This window comes from Bombina bombina, chromosome 1, assembly GCF_027579735.1.
Source record: "Bombina bombina isolate aBomBom1 chromosome 1, aBomBom1.pri, whole genome shotgun sequence".
In the NCBI taxonomy this organism is placed as follows: domain Eukaryota; kingdom Metazoa; phylum Chordata; class Amphibia; order Anura; family Bombinatoridae; genus Bombina; species Bombina bombina.
The window spans coordinates 397,815,761-397,837,932 of record NC_069499.1 but is presented as its reverse complement, the minus strand read 5'-3'; the positions used below and the strand labels follow the sequence as shown (position 1 = coordinate 397,837,932).

Here is a 22,172-nt window from a genome sequence, read left to right as displayed (position 1 = left end):
CCCTATATTATATTTATTAACCCCAAATCTGCCCCCCACAACGTCGCCTCCACCTGCCTACACTTATTAACCCCTAATCTGCCGAGCGGACCGCACCGCTATTATAATAAAGTTATTAACCCCTAATCCGCCTCACTAACCCTATAATAAATAGTATTAACCCCTAATCTGCCCTCCCCTAACATCGCCGACACCTAACTTCAAACATTAACCCCTAATCTGCCGACTGGAGCTCACCGCTATTCTAATAAATGTATTAACCCCTAAAGCTAAGTCTAACACTAACACCCCCCTAAGTTAAATATAATTTAAATCTAACGAAATTAATTAACTCTTATTAAATAAATTATTCCTATTTAAAGCTAAATACTTACCTGTAAAATAAATCCTAATATAGCTACAATATAAATTATATTTATATTATAGCTATTTTAGGATTAAATATTATTTTACAGGTAACTTTGTATTTATTTTAACCAGGTACAATAGCTATTAAATAGTTAAGAACTATTTAATAGCTAAAATAGTTAAAATAATTACAAAATTACCTGTAAAATAAATCCTAACCTAAGTTACAATTAAACCTAACACTACACTATCAATAAATTAATTAAATAAACTACCTACAATTATCTACAATTAAACCTAACACTACACTATCAATAAATTAATTAAATACAATATCTACAAATAACTACAATGAAATAAACTAACTAAAGTAAAAAAAATAAAAAAGAACTAAGTTACAAAAAATAAAAAAATATTTACAAACATCAGAAAAAATATTACAACAATTTTAAACTAATTACACCTACTCTAAGCCCCCTAATAAAATAACAAAGACCCCCAAAATAAAAAAATGCCCTACCCTATTCTAAATTACTAAAGTTCAAAGCTCTTTTACCTTACCAGCCCTGAACAGGGCCCTTTGCGGGGCATGCCCCAAAGAATTCAGCTCTTTTGCCTGTAAAAAACCACATACAATACCCCCCCCAACATTACAACCCACCACCCACATACCCCTAATCTAACCCAAACCCCCCTTAAATAAACCTAACACTAAGCCCCTGAAGATCTTCCTACCTTATCTTCACCATACCAGGTTCACCGATCGATCCAGAAGAGCTCCTCCGATGTCTTGATCCAAGCCCAAGCGGGGCGCTGAAGATGTCCATGATCCGGCTGAAGTCTTCATCCAAGCGGGAGCTGAAGAGGGTCCATGATCCGGCTGAAGTCTTCTATCAACGGCATCTTCAATCTTCTTTCTTCCGTATCCATCTTGCAGACCTCCGACGCGGAACATCCTGCTGGCCTGACGGACTACCGACGAATGAAGGCTCCTTTAAGGGACGTCATCCAAGATGGCGTCCCTTGAATTCCGATTGGCTGATAGGATTCTATCAGCCAATCGGAATTAAGGTAGGAAAATTCTGATTGGCTGATGGAATCAGCCAATCAGAATCAAGTTCAATCTGATTGGCTGATCCGATCAGCCAATCAGATTGAGCTCGCATTCTATTGGCTGTTCCGATAGAATCCTATCAGCCAATCGGAATTCGAGGGACGCCATCTTGGATGACGTCCCTTAAAGGAGCCTTCATTCGTCGGTAGTCCGTCGGGCCAGCAGGATGTTCCGCGTCGGAGGTCTGCAAGATGGATACGGAAGAAAGAAGATTGAAGATGCCGTTGATAGAAGACTTCAGCCGGATCATGTACCTCTTCAGCTCCCGCTTGGATGAAGACTTCAGCCGGATCATGGACATCTTCAGCCCCCCGCTTGGGCTTGGATCAAGACATCGGAGGAGCTCTTCTGGATCGATCGGTGAACCTGGTATGGTGAAGAAAAGGTAGGAAGATCTTCAGGGGCTTAGTGTTAGGTTTATTTAAGGGGGGTTTGGGTTAGATTAGGGGTATGTGGGTGGTGGGTTGTAATGTTGGGGGGGGTATTGTATGTGGTTTTTTTACAGGCAAAAGAGCTGAATTATTTGGGGCATGCCCCGTAAAGGGCCCTGTTCAGGGCTGGTAAGGTAAAAGAGCTTTGAACTTTAGTAATTTAGAATTTTTATTTTGGGGGTCTTTGTTATTTTATTAGGGGGCTTAGAGTAGGTGTAATTAGTTTAAAATTGTTGTAATATTTTTCTGATGTTTGTAAATATTTTTTTATTTTTTGTAACTTAGTTCTTTTTTATTTTTTGTACTTTAGTTAGTTTATTTCATTGTATTTATTTGTAGATATTGTATTTAATTAATTTATTGATAGTGTAGTGTTAGGTTTAATTGTAGATAATTGTAGGTATTTTATTTAATTAATTTATTGATAGTGTAGTGTTAGGTTTAATTGTAACTTAGGTTAGAATTTATTTTACAGGTAATTTTGTAATTATTTTAACTATTTTAGCTATTGTACCTGGTTAAAATAAATACAAAGTTCCTTGTAAAATAAATATAAATCCTAAAATAGCTATAATATAAATATAATTTATATTGTAGCTATATTAGGATTTATTTTACAGGTAAGTATTTAGCTTTAAATAGGAATAATTTATTTAATAAGAGTTAATTAATTTCGTTAGATTTAAATTATATTTAATTTAGGGGGGTGTTAGTGTTAGGGTTAGACTTAGCTTTAGGGGTTAATACATTTATTAGAATAGCGGTGAGCTCCAGTCGGCAGATTAGGGGTTAATGTTTGAAGTTAGGTGTCGGCGATGTTAGGGAGGGCAGATTAGGGGTTAATACTATTTATTATAGGGTTAGTGAGGCGGATTAGGGGTTAATAACTTTATTATAATAGCGGTGCGGTCCGCTCGGCAGATTAGGGGTTAATAAGTGTAGGCAGGTGGAGGCGACATTGTGGGGGGCAGATTTGGGGTTAATAAATATAATATAGGGGTCGACGGTGTTAGAGGCAGCAGATTAGGGGTACATAGGGATAATGTAAGTAGCGGCGGTTTACGGAGCGGCAGATTAGGGGTTAAAAATAATATGCAGGGGTCAGCGATAGCGGGGGCGGCAGAATAGGGGTTAATAAGTGTAAGGTTAGGGGTGTTTAGACTCGGGGTACATGTTAGGGTGTTAGGTGCAGATGTAGGAAGTGTTTCCCCATAGGAAACAGTGGGGCTGCGTTAGGAGCTGAACGCGGCTTTTTTGCAGGTGTTAGGTTTTTTTTCAGCTCAAACAGCCCCATTGTTTTCTATGGGGGAATCGTGCACGAGCACGTTTTTGAAGCTGGCCGCGTCCGTAAGCAACTCTGGTATCGAGAGTTGCAGTGGCGTTAAATATGCCTGTACGCTCCCTTTTTGGAGCCTAACGCAGCCATTCTGTGAACTCTCAATACCAGAGTTATTTAAAAGGTGCGGCCAGAAAAAAGCCAGCGTTAGCTACGCGGGTCGTTACCGACAAAACTCTAAATCTAGCCGAGTAAGAATTAAAGTAATTATATTGACTTTTTCTTTATTTTTGTGAATAGTAAATGGACAACATTAAACTCTTGTTATCTTCATCAAATTTCTTGATAGATTCCTTATAAATAATACTATATCAAGCAGATAAATACAAAAACATGACACTCAAAATGAACTGTCTTTATCGTCCTCTAGAACATATACAAACAAGCCTGGGATAAAGTAAAGGCCACAAGTTACCAGTTACCTTCTGATACTGTTGCATTATCATTCGCCAAACAGAATAAGCATCTTGCCAGCATGGTAAGTACTTATATGATTAATTCTAATCACTGAGCAATGCTCTAGTGTGTGTTTCACAGTTATTCTTTTATTTGTGCATGATACCCTACTCTCTTCACAATTTTCTCTTTATTTTTCTTTCTTACAATCATATCGTTACCTTCTAAACATTTATCATTTCATCCCTCTTATGTCTTATTCAGCAGAAATACCATAGCATTATCTTTCTTTCTTTCTTTCTTTTTTTTCATTCTTTTCCCATTTCATTCTTTTCCCATTTCATTCTTTTTGTGTCCCATTCAGCTTAAGTACCGTGAGGAATATGAGAAATTTAAGGCACTCTACACCTTACCTAGAGGTATCCAGGATGATCCTGCCACAGAAAGATGTCTTAAAGTTGGAAAGCTCCCTCTAGATGTGAGTATGCATTATGATGCAGGTTTGCTATTTGCCGTAGGACAGAGTATTTGCTAGGGTACATAGACAGACATACACACACATATATATCACTGATTTTATTTATTTATTATTTATTTATTTGTGTTTAGTTTTCTAGTTGTATATTGAATACATTGAGGATGAACATATATATATAAAAAGTGGTTTAAAATGTTCTTTATAATGCATTACAATAAATGGTTCTTCCTCGGGGGTCTAAGCCAGTAGAGTATCCATCAAAGTAACGTTTTGCTTGTTCTTACAGCGTCTCTATAGAGAAGTGTATGAGAAGAACAAGTCGAAGATTCACATTGCTCCTGATATGATGGAAATTGTTGGTGCTAGGGATACTCAGGATAAAGTCAGTGAAATTAACTACCGTAAATATCTCCATGAATGGATCTGCTTACCTGACATGCAGATGAATGTCCATGCCCGCAAGGTCAACGACCAGCTAAGTGATGTACGTCTTTGCCATTTGAAATCTTATTATTTTGATTCTTTTTCAAAATATGATGTTTTGGAGATTTATAATATAAAGCAAACATACAGATTTTACAAGTCGACCCTTATTTATTTTTTAATTTTAAATCCATTAAAAAAAATGTAATGCATTACACACATATTTGCTTATTATAGTGTATGGGAGTTGTTTCTGAAACTCTATTTCCTCTGTATTTGTGGCCTATGTATTTTTCTTCTGTCATTATTGTTTTTTTCTGACTCTTTCTTCCCTATGTGATTACGGTCTCTTTACAACAAATAGTTATTATAATTTTTGGCAATCTAAGAACATTTACAGGGAAATATAGCTGTAACCTGAAATAGGAACTTTTTTTCTTTTCACTAATGGGTTCCAAGTAATTTTTAAAGTCAAGATGACCAACTTACAGGTTTTTTTAGGACTTCACCCACTTTCCAAGGCAGTGATTTACTTGTCTTTTATTATTTACTTTTAAAATGTTATGTTTTTGCTGTTATCTTTTAGATTGTATATAAAGATGATCTTAACTGGCTGAAGGGAATTGGCTGCTTTGTCTGGGATACTCCTGAAATTCTTCATGCCAAGCATGCCGATGAACTTCGTAGTGATGTAAGTATGAAAACTTAGAAGACATTTACAGAACATTGTTGAACCCTAATTGCATTGTTAGTATTTGTGATAGTTTACCAATTAAAACAATGTGTGTTTTTACAGTACAAGTACAAAGCTAAAGCTGAGGAAATGAAGAAAACATTCACTTCAGTGATGGAAACGCCAGTTTATCTCCAATCTGTAGCCAGCGGAAAACAGAGCAGTGATGTGAGTATCTGTATTCAGTAGGACTCTTCCATGTGCATAGCCTGTATATAGCAGTACTGCATTTGTGCTGCAATAATTCTTTGTAATTCTCTGCTGAAGAATAATACATTTTCCTTGTCAGAGGTGATTATGGTGATGCTTAATATGTTTCTTTTTATCCAACCCTATCACCAATAACAAAGGCTCATTCTATATTGATTTTTATTTTTTCTTCAATACATTGTCCTTTATATATATCTTTTGTTTTGGGTCCCTTTAATGAGAACACCTACATGTGAACATATTTGCAATTATAACTAGCGTGGAGATTGCTGCCTTTTAATTGGACCTCAGTGTCCTAGATTCTTACAGCCTTGAACTACTAGGCTAATGAAACATCAACTTTACTAAACGTTTCTCTTGTTTCTACACAGCTAATATTTTACTATAAGTTACTTACCTTAGCTGATGTCCATGTTTCAATGCCTTCTTCAACCCATGATTTAGACCCATAAGCTATATGCATGGTCTCCGTTAGCTTTTGTACCCTATTCTCACTATAGATTATGTTCTACAGCAAGCTCTTTTTTTTAGTAGTTTCTTACATAATCTGCATCCCTGAGCATATGTATATATATATATATATATATATATATATATACACATACATACATACATACTATATATATATATATATATATATATATATATATATATATATATATATATATATATATATACATACATACATACTATATATATATATATATATATATATATATATATATATATATATATACATACATACATACTATATATATATATATATATATATACATACATACATACATACTATATATATATATATATATATATATATATATATATATATATATATATATATATAAAGAAGTAGTATTAGTATTATAATAAAATTAAATTAATATTAAAGTTAATACAAATTTTACTTATTTTACAGGTTGTATACCACTCTGACTATGAACAAAATGTTAGAGGCAAGGTGTCTTCAACCACAAAGACTGTTGATTTGGACAGAGCCAGCAATGCCAACATAATACGTAGTGATGTAAGTATTTTAAGAGTTTAGTTCTTTCAGTAAATAAAACTTGCTGTGTCTACAAGCTATCAGTGCACGGATCTCTGAATACAAACTATGCATCATAACTATAAGTGGTTTCCCATAGCAAAGTTTAGCATGGTGGCACCAGCAGTGCTAATTCCTCCTTGCAAATGCAAATGAAAGGGACACTAAACCCAATTTTTTTCTTTCATAATTCAGATAGGGCATGCAATTTTAAGCAACTTTCTCGTTTACTCCTATTATCAATTTTTCTCTTGCTATCTTTATTTGAAAAAGCAGGAATCTAAGCTAAGGAGCCGGCCCATTTTTGGTTCAGCACCTGGGCTGTGCTTGCTAATTGGTGGCTAAATGTAGGGTGTTATCTCTTTAAAATGCAATTTTGTTAGTGAAGGTTCATTTGGGTTCACTTCTTCATTTGTTCATTCATTTACTCATTCGTTCCTTCATTATATAGTTGTATTATTTCAGTAATTGTATATAGATATACTGATAGATAGATAGAAAGATAGAGATAGATAGAGATAGATCAACGTAATATAGATTGATATTGACAAATCTGATTTAAAACAATGTAAATTAGTATAGTGTCAATATTTTTTGGTGAACATGTACTCACTTTGGGGCCGATTTATGAATGTGCGTATACGCTGTCAGAATTTATCATTGCACAAGCATTTCTAGTGAAATGCTTGTGCAATGCCACCCCCTGCACATTCACGGGCAAACGGCCGCTAGCAGGGGTGTCAATCATCCCGATCATATCCGATCAGGAAGATTGCTGTCCGCCGCCTTAGAGGTGGGGGACAAGTTAAGGAGCTTCTTAACTTTTGTTTCCGGCGAGCCAGAAGACTCGCACGGAAACTGCAGCATACGCTGCATAGTAAATCGGCCCCTTTTTCTTAATGAACTCATTTAATGTGTTTTAGGGTAATTTAATTTTACTAACCTCTGTGTTTATACAAATTGTTACTATCCTGGCATGGTAACCTACATAAATGTTCTATAACACAGGTCTGACTTATCCTTAAAATCCATGTATCTTATTTCTTACATACAGTACCTGTATCGTGAAGCTGGAGTAAAAAACCTTCCTAAAGGGTACAGTCTTTCTAAGGATACCCCAGCCATTGTACAAGCTAAAAAAGCCCAAGCAATTGGCAGTGATGTAAGTATCAAGTATATTAACATGATTACGTAATCACAGTAATTGTAATGAGATCTGTATATAGTTAAATGGAAATTGTAGATATAGTGCAAAATATTTATGTCTACTTGTTGAAAAGTATCTGATAGATAAGTATGTGTGAACTACAGTTAAATAATGCAAAGTATCTGGTGGACAAGGATGTTCAATTAATAACTGAACTATGGTCAAATAATGCAGAAAATCTTAGGCACAATTTCAAACTTGATCTAACACCGATGTTTAAATATCCCTTTAAAGGGACATTATGCACTAAATACATTTCAAGCACTTCCCTCTAATTATGGGTGCCGCCATTTTGGAACCTAGGTCACACTGCCAGTATCTGAAGGAGAATTGTTGCACATGTTTAACACATCAGCACTGGAAAGTAGGGTAAAATAGATTTCAAAAAGGTGGAACCCATGACTAGATGGAGGTGGGAATAACAATGCTTTTAAAATGTATTATTGTGTAATGTACGTTTAACTAACAATAAAATGTATAATATAATTCTTATACAATTATAGGCAATAACTATTTTATATTTTCTGTTATCTTAGTATTTATTGGAGAAAAACTCCATTTACTTTACTTAAAGAGAAAGTCTAGTCAATAACGGGAATGGGTAATAAAATGATTATCTATCTAACAATTCTGGAGTAGACTGTCCCTTTACAATTTTAGATAATCATAAAAAGTGTATAGCGTTAGCTGTTCAACCAATCTATATCAAATGCATGCACTAACATTCAGCTATTAAACTTTGTTAAATTGGAAATACAATTTGATTTATGTGTTGCTTATGTCTTTATGAAATTCACTCGATTTACTTTTATTTTAGCTAAAATACAAGGAACTGTATGAACATGTGAAGGCCAAATCTTACACTCTGGGCCCAGACAATGTCAGCTTTGTTAACATAAAGAAAGTGAACAACATCCTTAATGAGGTAGGTGATATTGCATATATTTTTAAACCATACAAAGAAAGACTCTATGATCTAAATATGTATAGTTTAGAGGCGTGAGGGGAAAGAGGTGACATTATAGAAACCTTAATATGAATGGAGAAAATCACACTCTTGCGCAAACCCGATTGTATATTCTCATTTGCGCTAACCCGACATGAAAATATTAATATTTTACATTCCAATGTTCTTCAAATAATAGAATATGTTCTATTTATTCATAAATACATATTTCTACATATATCTGTTGTTGTTTTTTTGGTACAATATATATATGTATACCTTTATATATACATGATTATATATAGGTATAGATATATTCAGATAAATATAGTAATATCTATTTAGAAATACATTAAACATATTCTGCTATGTTTAGAATGTGAAATATTTACAATAAATACATAGTTTAAAACTTTATTAAATATGAATATTGCATAACTATGCTTTAACATGTTTTCATCTACTTAACTGCAAAGGGCTCCAATGCACTTCTATATATGTCTATATATGTGTATATATGTATTAATGTGTTATAAATTATTTAATTTATTTTCTCTTGCAGAGACTCTACCGAAAACTGTATCATAAGCAGAAGGACAAGATTCATACCACACCAGATACTCCAGAAATCCGACAGGTTAAGGCCACCCAGGAGGCTATCAGTGATGTACGTTTAATGTTTCAGAGATTGTTCTGGTAGTATTAATGCACTTCTAAAAGCATAAATCATTTATTTGTTTCATATGTTTGTTTGTTTTTCAGCTGATTTACAAATCAGACTACTTTAAGATGCAAGGACATAATATTTCTATGCCGTACACACCCCAAACCATACACTGCCGCTATGTTGGTGAAATCACAAGTGATGTAAGTAATACTATAGTTTTACCTCATACCTTCTATCTACCTATCAACCTATCATATCCCCTTTATCTCTCTCACTGTGTAATAATATAACCTCATATTTAACTCCCTTTTAACATTTCCTATGCAGATAAGCTTAGAAAGAGTTTAGTTAGAGCTTCTCATGCCCAAGTAAAAAAGTAACCCTCACATATTGATAAGCTTTTTATCTGTAATAGGATGTACCCATTATCCCTGTCTCTTAAAAGCACATCTAAAATGGAATTAAGAAATAAAAATGCTTATCCCTATAGAATTTAATGCCTTTATTTTGTATTTAGGCTAATTTATTTATTTATTCAAATCTTCTTTCCACTTTCATAAACTCCAACACCCCACATACAACACTTACCGCCTATAATGTCTGGAGAGCATATGAGAGTGCAATATGGTGGTCCAAACATATTCAACTTCTATGGGACAGAAAATCCTCTAAAAACACCTTAATTGATAACTATTAAATTCCCTTATTCAATGTAAACCCAGCCTCCCACCACAACCCATTCTGTAGTCCAAAATGATGAACTGATTTTGTGTAGTTATGGGTATTCTGTGAGATTAAATATAACTAAAAGTGCACTACTCAGTGAATGCTAATTAATTATTTTTTTATTTCTTTTCTTTTGACTAGAATAAATATAAGGAAGATTTACAGTGGATGAAAGGCTTGGGATGTTTCTTGTATGATACTCCTGACATGGTGCGAGCCCGGGACCTCCGAAAGCTCTGGGTATGTTTACATTGCAGTACTAATAACCTCAGTACACTAATAAAAATATAATATCAGAGTTGTAAATAGCACTATCAAATCATACTTCCATAATGCATTCATTATCAAAATATTTATCTAACAATTTTTTTTCAATTTTGTTTCAGCAATCAAATAACCTTTTAACAATTATTATTTTTTTAATTAAAGATCACAGTTTGTAATTGATTTGATTACAAATAAATTATACTATTTGGGTTGAAATATTGTTTGTTTTTAAGTGTAGATTATGGTAGAATGATATGGGAGTCTCTAGAAACTTTTTTTATTGCATTTTTAAAAATGTGACATTTTTGCTTTTGCCTTCTTAGTCTAAATACCTGTACACCAATACTGCCAAGAAGATGCTGGATAACTACAGTGTTGTGATGGACACTCCAGAATACAGGACCGTTCAGGAGCTAAAGACACATTTGAGTGATGTAAGAGCCTTATGTATACACTAATCATATTCACTGTCTGGGCATTTTATTCACTGATCATTTTCACTTTTTTTGATTTATTTAAAACTTAAATATAGAATAATACAATGCTACATTGAAATGAACATTGAATTAAAATAGAATCTCATGATGTGTTTTTTTCACATTTCCTATATGAAAAATAGCTTATGAAAAAAAACAAAAATCGTGATTATGTATGTTACAAATTTACGAGAAACAGGAACACATAAATAAATAAATGCATGCGTAGAAAGACAAATAGTAGCTTATTATGGCCTTAATAGTATACACAGGGATCTTAATAAAGTAAACATGCCTCTAATATTTATTGTAAAAATAATCTTGCAAATTACCTGCATGTCAACTATCTCCCCATGTATGATAGCCTCTGCCTGTCCATATGATTCAACTAAATTCTTTATTTTAATGTGAAATGAGAACAAAAGACAAACTGTGGTTGTATATATATATATATATATATATATATATATATATTGTTATATATTGTTATATATATATATATTTATAAATTGTTATTTATATATATATATATATATATTTATAATTTATTTATATTTTTTCAGGTGGTATATAGAGCAGCAGGCAATAAGCAAAAACAAGTTTACACAAGTGTACTGGATACTCCAGACTTACTAAGAGCCAAGAAGGGACAAGAAATTCAAAGTCAGGTAAGAATGAGATTGTTTAAGCTCATATTTATTACATGTTTATCTGTAAAATAATTTTACATATTGTGTGTATCATTTTTAAATGTCAATACTTGTATGTAAAAGTTACATTTAATTGTTTTTCCTTCTAGTACTTGTATGTGGAAGTTGCTTCTAAAGAGAGACCACATCACCATGCTGATGGACAGACGCCAAGCATTAAGCTTGCCAAGCATATGAAAGATCTCATTAGTGAGGTAAACTGATTAATGACTGCCATTGGATATTACATTTCTGCTGCAATAGTGTGTACACAGAATTGTTTCTTGTCCCTAACAAAACTTTATTAAAAACTACCTAAAACGGCAAGGGACATGGTATGCTCTAGCTATAAAATAAATGATTGTCCAGCCTCATGATCTGCACCCCCTGAAGCATCAATAATGTAAGCAAATAATTCAACAGGTCTCTTTGTTAGGCTATGTTACCTGATTGAACATGACAACAAGATGGTTATAATCTTGACTTCCATTTCTCTCAAGAACAAAAGTTGAATAGGATTTCAGTGCAAGAAATCATTTAATAATTGATTTGGAATGTTTAGCCCTTATACATTTCACACATAAACAAATTAAAAATGCACAATAAGGTGTAATATGTTATGTTATTAAATGGCAATGTGTAATATTGGTATCTGTATAAAAACAAAAAAAGCTCAGTTTGACTGCAATTTCTTTTAATCTTGCAGAAAAAATACAAGGCCCAATATGAGAAGATGAAGCACAAACACACATCGGTTGCAGATACACCCATCATCTTGCGGGCTAAGAAAGCATATCTTAATGCCAGTGATGTAAGTGGAATATCATTTCAGTAACGTCTATGCTTGAGCTAAGTTTTTCTTAAAATGATCTCTAACTATAATACTGGATATAATTTAATAAATATAAGGGACATAACCAATATGCATTTATACTAATTACTCCAGAATTTTAATAACATTATCACAGTTTACAGTACTGCACTTATTATATATAGAATAAATCTCATTATATCCTGTATTTTGAATCATTGCTGTGTTTAGTTAATCATTTCAATATAGTTACAGTCTATACCTTGCTAACATCAGTTATTTAAGGTTATCCTGAGGTTTAAGTTTATTTTAAAATCATATGAAGTCTGTATAAATCTATGTTTGTGTTTTTAAGGTCTGGTAAGAAATGTGCTCATATACGACCCCCCCCAGAATGTTTTATCTTTATGAAACCATACATATTTAGTCACATATATACAGACACAGCCCCATACTTATTGTTCATTGAACCCCTCTCCTTTCTTTAGATTATCACTCTTTTGTTACTTTGAATATAGTCTATCTACTGATTATTTATCGTTTATGTTTGTTTTGTTTTTTTAATAGCTGCGCTACAAAGAAACATTTGAACATGCAAAGGGCAAATACCACACAGTGAAAGATGCGCTGGACATTGTTTACCATCGCAAGGTCACGGATGACATCAGCAAAGTAAGTATCTTCCTACTATGAATTGTGTTTAAGATAACAATTGAAAATAATCCATTTAAAAACTGTTATGTAGAATCAAAGAGCATATGATAATTTTACTAAAGCTCACTCAAATTATAGTGAGCCATATTAGAAATGTCACACTTAAACTTATTATTATAAAATTGAAATTATATTATTAAAAAATGAAGAGGAACTGTTATGTGCTTATGCACTTTTTTTATCCTAGGTAAAATACAAAGAAAAGTATGTGAGCCAGCTGGGTATTTGGAGATCCATCCCTGATCGTCCTGAATATTACCATCACCGTGCAGTAACTGATTCAATTAGTGATGTAAGTTCTATTTTATTTTATCTTTGTCCTAAAATATAGTATGAGATGAGTTAGCAAGAGAAGCCTCTATGTTACTGCATGAGAAATCTTGGTACTCCACAGGAAATAGCTGCTTCCATCAATATCTAGACATAAAGCAACAATACTAAAGTTTGATTTGAAAACTTAGTTTTTATGGCTCTACGCTAACGTATGCTATCAATATATCAATGTTATTACCTAAAATATAAACATGTAAGAATTATGGGCAAGAAACAGAAAACTAAGAATATATATTACACCACATTACTAATTATTGAAAGTTTTCCTGGTGAACCTTAAAGGGACAGTTTAAACAAAAATGTTCTCCCTTTTAATTTGTTCCCAATGAATCACTTTACCTGCTGGAGTGTATTCAATTGTTTAAAATTATTTCCTTTACCCTTATATTAGCATTTTAAATCTTTGATTTAGCTGCTGGTATCCCCACCTATTATGAAAGTTTCTGGCCTTAGGTCCAAGCTATAGATAATTTTTCATTGTTTTCTCTAAGTATTAGTCTTTGTTTTACAGACATATATAAGATAAAGAAGCATGTATATGTACACAATGTGATAAAGTAATGAGATCTGATTATACCTACAAGCTTAACCCATTTTATTAGGTTGTGGCTTCAAAACAAAAAATCAGCTATTTAATATACACAAATAAACCTTAAAAAGCAAAATCTCATACATTTTATACTCTGCAGTTGGTAAAAAAAGAAATTGGAAGCACATTAAGGGAAAAACAATTTTACAGTATACTGTCCCTTTAATTATGACAAATATATGCTGCCATTTATCAATACAGACTATAATATTATAATAACCTAAGTTGTTTCTGCTGGTAATACAAATTGGCAATTTATTAGGGAAAATGTGTTCAATACAAGCATTACAAGAAAATTAATCATAAAAACTGTAAATTAAAGAAAGTTGTATAATCAGTTTACGATTTAAAAACAATTACATGAGGATACAATGCAACACAATTTATATATTTGAGCATCTACAATTTAATGTGACTAAAATAATTTTGCTCGTCTGCCAAAGGGCATCATCCATCCTCAATGTATATGTGTATCTACATAGTAGCAACATAAATAATCTCTTAATTCTTCAGACAATAAGAAAGGTGTCAATACAATGAAGCAATTTCTTTAAAATGTTGTATATCTACTGATTTGTGTTTCATGTATATATATTCTTCTGCTTTAGTCTAAGTACAAAGAAGACCTGACATGGCTGAAGGGCATTGGTTGCTATGCATTTGATACTCCTGATTTAGCCCTCGCAGGGCAGAACAAAGCACTTTACAGCAGGGTAAGTAAATAATGGCCTTATGAACAACAATGATCATTACTTTAATAGAGTGTACAGTCATTAGTGGTGTGTAGCTATATAAATGGTGCATACAAAACATATTTAGTTATAACAATTTAATAGTAAGAGGCTAGTGATTTTATCCATCAGTAGAATTTTGAGATAGGTCATATGACAAAAAAAGGTTGTTGCTGTCACGTTTATTGTATTATTTGTAAATTTGATGGAAACAAGAAATCAAAACAAAAGCAGTTCTTGATGGAGGTGCGCCTAAGGTGACGTAAACGAAAGTCAGTGCAAACAATCCGATGTGAGGCCGCTCTTCTTTATCGTATGTCAACGGTTAGAAAATCTGTAGTGGGAAAACAGGAAGGCGCCAATAGGGTGATAACGTTTGAGACCCTGACAGGTAAGTATGAGAAAAAAGGGTACTCACAAGTAGGGCGGCACTTAGACGTGCCAAACCAAGCAGACCGGGACCTCAGCGTCGCCCGGGAGACTCAAAAAGGCAACAACCAATCGTCAGGCCGGACCAAATTCCGTGTGGCCAGTCAGGAGCACTGGATGCTGCCACACCTCTCTCTTCGTATGCCGATTCCAAACACTGGCAAGAGGATAGGAGATAGGGATATCACGTGTGAAGCTCTCCCGATTACCGAGAGTTTAGTTAACACACGCCAACAAACTGGATAACGAACTGGATAGAGGAAGGAGCAAACTCCAGCAAAGTTACTTAAACAAATTTATTAAAAAGTTTAAAAACAATGCATAAAAGCAACGCGTTTCTCGGCTACACAGAGCCGTTTCATCAGGCTGTTACAGCCTGATGAAACGGCTCTGTGTAGCCGAGAAACGCGTTGCTTTTATGCATTGTTTTTAAACTTTTTAATAAATTTGTTTAAGTAACTTTGCTGGAGTTTGCTCCTTCCTCTATCCAGTTCGTTATCCAGTTTGTTGGCGTGTGTTAACTAAACTCTCGGTAATCGGGAGAGCTTCACACGTGATATCCCTATCTCCTATCCTCTTGCCAGTGTTTGGAATCGGCATACGAAGAGAGAGGTGTGGCAGCATCCAGTGCTCCTGACTGGCCACACGGAATTTGGTCCGGCCTGACGATTGGTTGTTGCCTTTTTGAGTCTCCCGGGCGACGCTGAGGTCCCGGTCTGCTTGGTTTGGCACGTCTAAGTGCCGCCCTACTTGTGAGTACCCTTTTTTCTCATACTTACCTGTCAGGGTCTCAAACGTTATCACCCTATTGGCGCCTTCCTGTTTTCCCACTACTTATTTGTAAATTAGAGCATGTGACTGAGGTCGCATGCACGCATAAATATATCTTCTTGGTGATATCTAATGCATCTGCACCTGAATTATGACTAGGTGGGTCATATGGATGTTAAATGACAACTAAACCCATTTTTTTTTCTTTAATGATTCAGATAGAGCATGCAATTTTAAACAACTTTCTTATTTACTCCTATTATCAAATTTTTCTTTGTAACGCTTAGGAGCCAGCCCATTTTTGGTTCAGAACCTGGGTTACGCTTGTTTATTGGTGGGTAAATGTAGCCACCAATAAGCAAGCGCTATCCAAGGTGCTGAACCTAAAATGGACCGGCTTCTGCAAATGTTAAGCAACAAATATGATAAGTAGCAGTTTCATTAAAATGTTTAAACAATGGGTGAGAACTAAATTGTTTTTTTTTATTTTTCAGTATAAGTATCGTGAGTCTTTTGAAAAGATGAAATCCAAATTCCAGTACACCTCTGACACACCGCTGTTTAATCACTTCAAGTACGCAACTGAGCTGGCGAATGAGGTATGTCAATGGTATTGTTTTAACATTACATTTATTGTGAAACTGTTTAAGAAACAAGCACTTAATATTTTGATTGGATAATTACAGAAACAAATATATACGTATACAGATGTGTGCAGTGAGAGTGGATTTTAGTGTTACATGACAATAAAATAGAATATTTCATTTCCCAATTTAAAAAAATCACCTATTTAACACAACATTAATTTTGAAGTCGCACCTAATTGTCAGCTTGAGTCATCATTATTTATGTTATTACAGTTGATCAAACTAGTCTCACATTAAAGTGCATTAAAAAGATATTATAGTCAAAATTAGTATTACATGATTCAGATAGAGCACGCAGTTTGAAATAACTTTCCAATGTATTTCTATTCTTTAATTTGTTTTGTTCTCTTTGTTGAAAAGCATACCTAGGTAGCCCCAGGAGCAGTAATGGGAGCTATGTCAGAGCTAGCTGCTGATTGGTGGCTGCACCCATTGACTATCTCCCAGAAGTATTCAGCTATCTCCCAGTAGTGTATTGCTGCTCCTTCAACAAAGGATCCAAAAAAAGTATGTATCAGTGGCACAAATATATTGAAGAATATTTATTTCACAAAATTAGGCATAACAACGTGTTGTATGATTAAGAGGTGAAACCCAAAACATATGTTGTTATGCCTAATTTTGTGGCATACATATTTTTGATTATAAATGTGCCACTGATGCTTTTTTTTTATTGTCACCTGAAACAGCGTCTATGTAGAGATTGGGGAGTTTGCTGAACTATGCTTTTTGTTCCTTTGACAAAGGATTCCAAGAGAATGATGCAAAGAAGTATGGGAAAGTTATTGAAAATTGTTTGCTCTATCTGAATCATGAAAGAAAAATGTCAGTTTCATATCCCTTTAGGTTTATATTTAACTATTTATCTAATTTAGTGTTAGAGAAATGAACATCTATAATCAGTCAATCTTGGTATAAATATAGGTAATGCCAAGCCATTTAGCATTCATGATAATATTACAAGAATGTAAAGGATTTTATGAAAACTGATACAATGTACAATGCATGTGAAGGACTGTGGGCAATGTATCTGATCTTGCTGCACACATCAGTATAAGCATAAAATATGTTCAAATACAATTATTATTATATCTGTGTTTTCCAAACAAAGTGTCAGTGTTACCAAAACCATATTTAGTTCCATTGAGATACAAATTCAGCCAGGTTATATAATATATAGCTTGTGAGGTAGGTTCTGGGTTTGCCATTGGAATAGTGCAGCATGATACAGACTGGATCAATGGAATCTCTTTGCTTGGTTTAGGAACTGAGGCTTATAGCACTCTGTTTAGGAAAATGCAGTTAATTTAATGTACATTAAGTAATTACAAAAGATTTAAGAAGTTGTGATGAGAATGTCAGTGATTAAGAGGAGGGATGGAAGAGGAGAGATTTCATTTTAAACAGATTGGGTGTGAACAGGTTAAAGGAATTTGAAAGATAAGGAGGATACTGGGAATACAAATTTGGAGGGCACAAGGTCATGTTCAGACGTGTTAAGAACCTGAAAATACAGCAGTAGCCCACAGAGAGTCATCAAAACTGTAGAGGAATGGGAGGTGCAAGGAAGATTGATGCCGGCAGATGAATTTTCATTCTCATAGTGCGATGTATAATGAATACGTAGGTGGGAGAATGGACACACAGGCTGAAAACAATTCTATTGCATTAGTCTTAGAGGGTGAAGACTGAAGAGTAATTCTGAAGTTTTGCATAGAACAAAAAGGAAAATTGTCTCTCTGCTGTGCCATAAGGTACTTTATAGTAGTTTATTTTGGGGTCATGTTATTTTGAGTTATTTTAGGATTATATCAATTCATATGTTTGTAAATATGACAAGCTGAAACAGAATGGAGATCATTTACCATACTTCATTCATGCATATTGAAATAGCACTGTTTTAAGGAAATATTTTATATTGTAATATTTCATAAATCACTGTGGTTAATCTTTTTCAATAGGAGAATTGCTTTCAATGTGCAACTTAAGAATAGAAAATGTGTTAACAATAACATGTTAAACCTATAATTAAAATGTTCAAGTGAATTTTATATTGCAATGTATAATCTGTTTATGTATTTTTTCCAGGATTGTTTTCCCTTTTTTTCCTATCTTGTTTATGATTATGGGGGCAGTTTTCAATTTAAATACAAAAATATAATGTTATTAAGCTATAACTAATGTACTATTCTGAGCAGAAATCATACAAAGCTGAATATGAGAAGGGGAAAACGCAGTACAGCGTTGTTGTGGATGATCCTAGACATCTTCTGGCTAAGAGTGCAAGTGAACAGATTAGCCAGGTAACACTGTTGCCTGGAACTGATTTATGGAGGCCTCCAGGCCAAGCTGTCTTCTGTCTACCTAGGTGTCATCAATGAAAGATGTCTTCTCAGTTGTAATTTGTTTGCCACTCAAATTCCTCAAAAATGTTTGAGTGAGCTTTTTAACACTCTAGGTACAATGATATAACCATGGCAGATGTTGTAATGGGACAGAGATCTGATTATATTCACACAAAAACATATGAACACAAGTGGGTGAGACCAATAAAGGAGACTCCAGTATTTTGTTTTACATTATAGTTACCTTACAATAACTGCAAAGTAATCAAACTGTACCATTTTTGGTCTCTTGTTTCTATATCTTGTTTGCCATGCTATATCTTGGTACGCAGAGTACTTATGCCTAAATCCCTTCATTCTTTCCTTAAGGGATCTAGTGCTGTGTTTACATGTCTTTTCTGTACTTGGTTGGTTTTTGCATGAACAGAAAAAGTACAAATCTAATGCCAAGATGCTACTGCAACATGGGTGTAATGAAGTACGACGACCAGAAATATTACGGGCAATTTACAATACAGGCATGTGGAGTCAGGTAATAAAAATAATAATAAAAATGGTTAGGGCATCTCAGAGTTACGCTTCTTTTAATATTAAAAAAAAACAACTCCTGCCATATGATTAAAACAAATAACAATATGCGCATAAAGTGTAAAGCTAAAAAAGTGCAAGGTTAATAATGTTAGTCATTTATGCCACTAAAATAATATTTAATGCTATTTTCGCTTTTGTGTCAAAACTAAAACATGTTCCCCATCTTCCCTCAGATTTTCTTAAATAAAATCCTTTTAAATATATGCCTTTGCACACAGATGCATACAGTAACTGAAACCATTTATTAAATAGAATATAATATGAACAGGGGTTTTATGGTCTATGGCGCTCCAGTATTTAACAATTATCCTCAATGTTAATATATATTTTAGTTGGTAACACATTTGCATATTTGTGTGATGCTTCATCTCAAAATTAATATATAGGAAACTTCATAAATAACTGGTGTTAAATACATATAACATTAATGAATATATCTAAAGTTTTTCTGCAAAGTTTTCTCAATTTTGACATTTATGGGGCTACCTTCCTTAGGGCTAAAATTTCCTAAACCAGAACAAAAAGTATAATATATGTAATAGCAAGTCTGCTGGATTTCTGTCTGCATATGGCATTGCAGTTAATTTTTAGCAATCTCAGCATAAATCTAGCGTTTGGTCAATCAAAATGTACTTGTCCTCAGCATCGCACTATCACTGGAGGCTAATTAAGGCCATTCACCCCATATCGACAGTCTAAACAGTTAGTATTTGCCCTATTTTATACTGAGACTAAACCAAAAAATGCAGTTATCTCATGTTAAACTATACTGTTATTATCATTATAGCCCAACACTATGGCTTTTAGGTCATTATATATATGTATATGTATCATTATATATTTATATATAAATATTCTTCTAACCTTACTAATTATATTCATTGTATGTACTGTATCTGTGATGAGTTTTATGTTTCTCATTGATGTCTCTATATGTTTTAACCCTCTGCTTGCATGGGAATGCTTAAATTTAGATGCCTGATGAAATATTTGCTTCTGAATAAAATAAATCATTTCAGTAAGTAGTCATTAGAAATGATCTTTTAACACTTTATCTATTACATATAGATTATCATCAATAAATGTGTTACATCTTTTGATAATAAAGATATTTTATAGATACATACATATACACTCAAACGCATACAAATACATATACACACACACATATATATAGAAAATATTTTGTATAAATCAGTTGTATTCCTATTGCATATATCTTTATAATTTTAACATGGCAGGGAACACGATTTACTTTTTGTTAACATTTTTTGCTGATGTTTAGTCTTCGTTGACTTTTATTTTATCTCTCGTTAGTGGAAGTATAAGGAGAACTATGAAAAACTGAAAGACAAATATACTTCAGTTGTGGACACTCCAGAACACCAAAGAACTCAGAAGGCTAGCAAGCAGGGTAGTGATGTGAGTATTATATGTTATATTATGTTTTATTATTTGCTCTTAACATACCAAAGTAACAAAAATATAAACATTGCCTTTGATTTTTCCATAGCCAAGGCCATGTTTTATTTATTTATTTTAACAATATAAATGTCTTATACCCTGTAATCTGTCCTGTGTTACTGAATTTTATCAGATTCCTTTCTAAGCTAATTTATCCATAATTAGCTAATTAGTATGGACATTACTTTGTCCATTGATATTTTGCCAAATTTTGTTAATTCATTCTAACTGGAGTATATCCTGTAGCTAGTGAATGCTGCAGGAAATTTGTGTTACTAGAAGTTCTTTTGTCTGCCAATATGGTTTCCAACTTCAGCCATTTTGAAACTATTTAATAGCTATTTATTCCACAATTCTCATCAGTGCTACATTGTGTCACAGCTGATTTTGTTTGTTTTCAAATCATTCATGGATACTAAACCATTATTGTATGTTGTGCATCTCCAGATTGTTTACAAATTGGAATGGAACAAGGCCAAAGCCAAAGGATACACCACAATCCATGACACACCAATGTTAATACACGCCCGCAAGGTCAAAGACAAGACCAGTGATGTAAGTATCTACAACAATCGATAACCCACAGTCTAAGGCAGGAAATTACATTCTAAAGTAGATTTCAGGTCTGAGGTGCTTAAATATTGCTTCAGTATTTTTGGTGGGGGGAAATACAAAAAGAAATGAAAATACTTTAATATTTTTTCATTACCTAAAACATTTATCTACTGAAATATCTTACATGTAATATTGTTGTAGTGATCATTAGATGCTGTTTTATCAGTTTTAAAAGGACATTAAATACATCTTGATTTTGTATAAAATTGTGATTCTGGCCCTGTCCATTTTTGCTCAAAATATTTCTAAATGTAAAACATTGTGATAATAGTATGGAGTGTAGAAACACTTTTTATTTTGTTTTACAGCTGAAATACAAAGAGCTGTATGAGAAGAGCAGAGGGCATTGTAATCTTATACCAGATGCTGTGCAAATCAAGACAGCCAAGGAAGCCTACAAGTCCATAAGCAATGTAAGTTCTCTTTTATTATACAAAGACATTCTCTTTACATGTCTTTAGTGCACTGATAATTCTGATTATTCTTCATTTACCACAGCTGAATTACAAGAAGAAATATGAAGCAAATAAGGCACATTGGCTCTGGATTGCTGACAGACCAGACTTTGTCCAAAATGCAAAGACATCTTTGCAGCAGAGTGATGTACGTAGAAAATCTTAGATGATTCAAGATAATAAGAAAT

At 33.4% G+C, this 22,172-nt stretch overlaps 1 protein-coding gene across 1 annotated transcript in view; it reads left to right on the top strand.

The window, feature by feature from the left end:
* Positions 1 to 22,172, top strand: part of NEB (nebulin) — a 262,192-nt gene that overhangs the window by 134,790 nt on the left and 105,230 nt on the right. Inside the window, 24 exon segments of the mRNA XM_053698301.1 lie at positions 3,600 to 3,707; positions 3,990 to 4,103; positions 4,390 to 4,587; positions 5,113 to 5,217; positions 5,323 to 5,427; positions 6,386 to 6,493; positions 7,566 to 7,673; positions 8,536 to 8,643; positions 9,227 to 9,331; positions 9,427 to 9,531; positions 10,199 to 10,297; positions 10,648 to 10,758; positions 11,364 to 11,468; positions 11,600 to 11,704; positions 12,196 to 12,300; positions 12,868 to 12,972; positions 13,202 to 13,306; positions 14,545 to 14,649; positions 16,362 to 16,466; positions 18,713 to 18,817; positions 20,768 to 20,872; positions 21,362 to 21,469; positions 21,838 to 21,942; positions 22,028 to 22,132. Coding sequence (XP_053554276.1) covers positions 3,600 to 3,707; positions 3,990 to 4,103; positions 4,390 to 4,587; positions 5,113 to 5,217; positions 5,323 to 5,427; positions 6,386 to 6,493; positions 7,566 to 7,673; positions 8,536 to 8,643; positions 9,227 to 9,331; positions 9,427 to 9,531; positions 10,199 to 10,297; positions 10,648 to 10,758; positions 11,364 to 11,468; positions 11,600 to 11,704; positions 12,196 to 12,300; positions 12,868 to 12,972; positions 13,202 to 13,306; positions 14,545 to 14,649; positions 16,362 to 16,466; positions 18,713 to 18,817; positions 20,768 to 20,872; positions 21,362 to 21,469; positions 21,838 to 21,942; positions 22,028 to 22,132 — 2,637 coding nt within the window.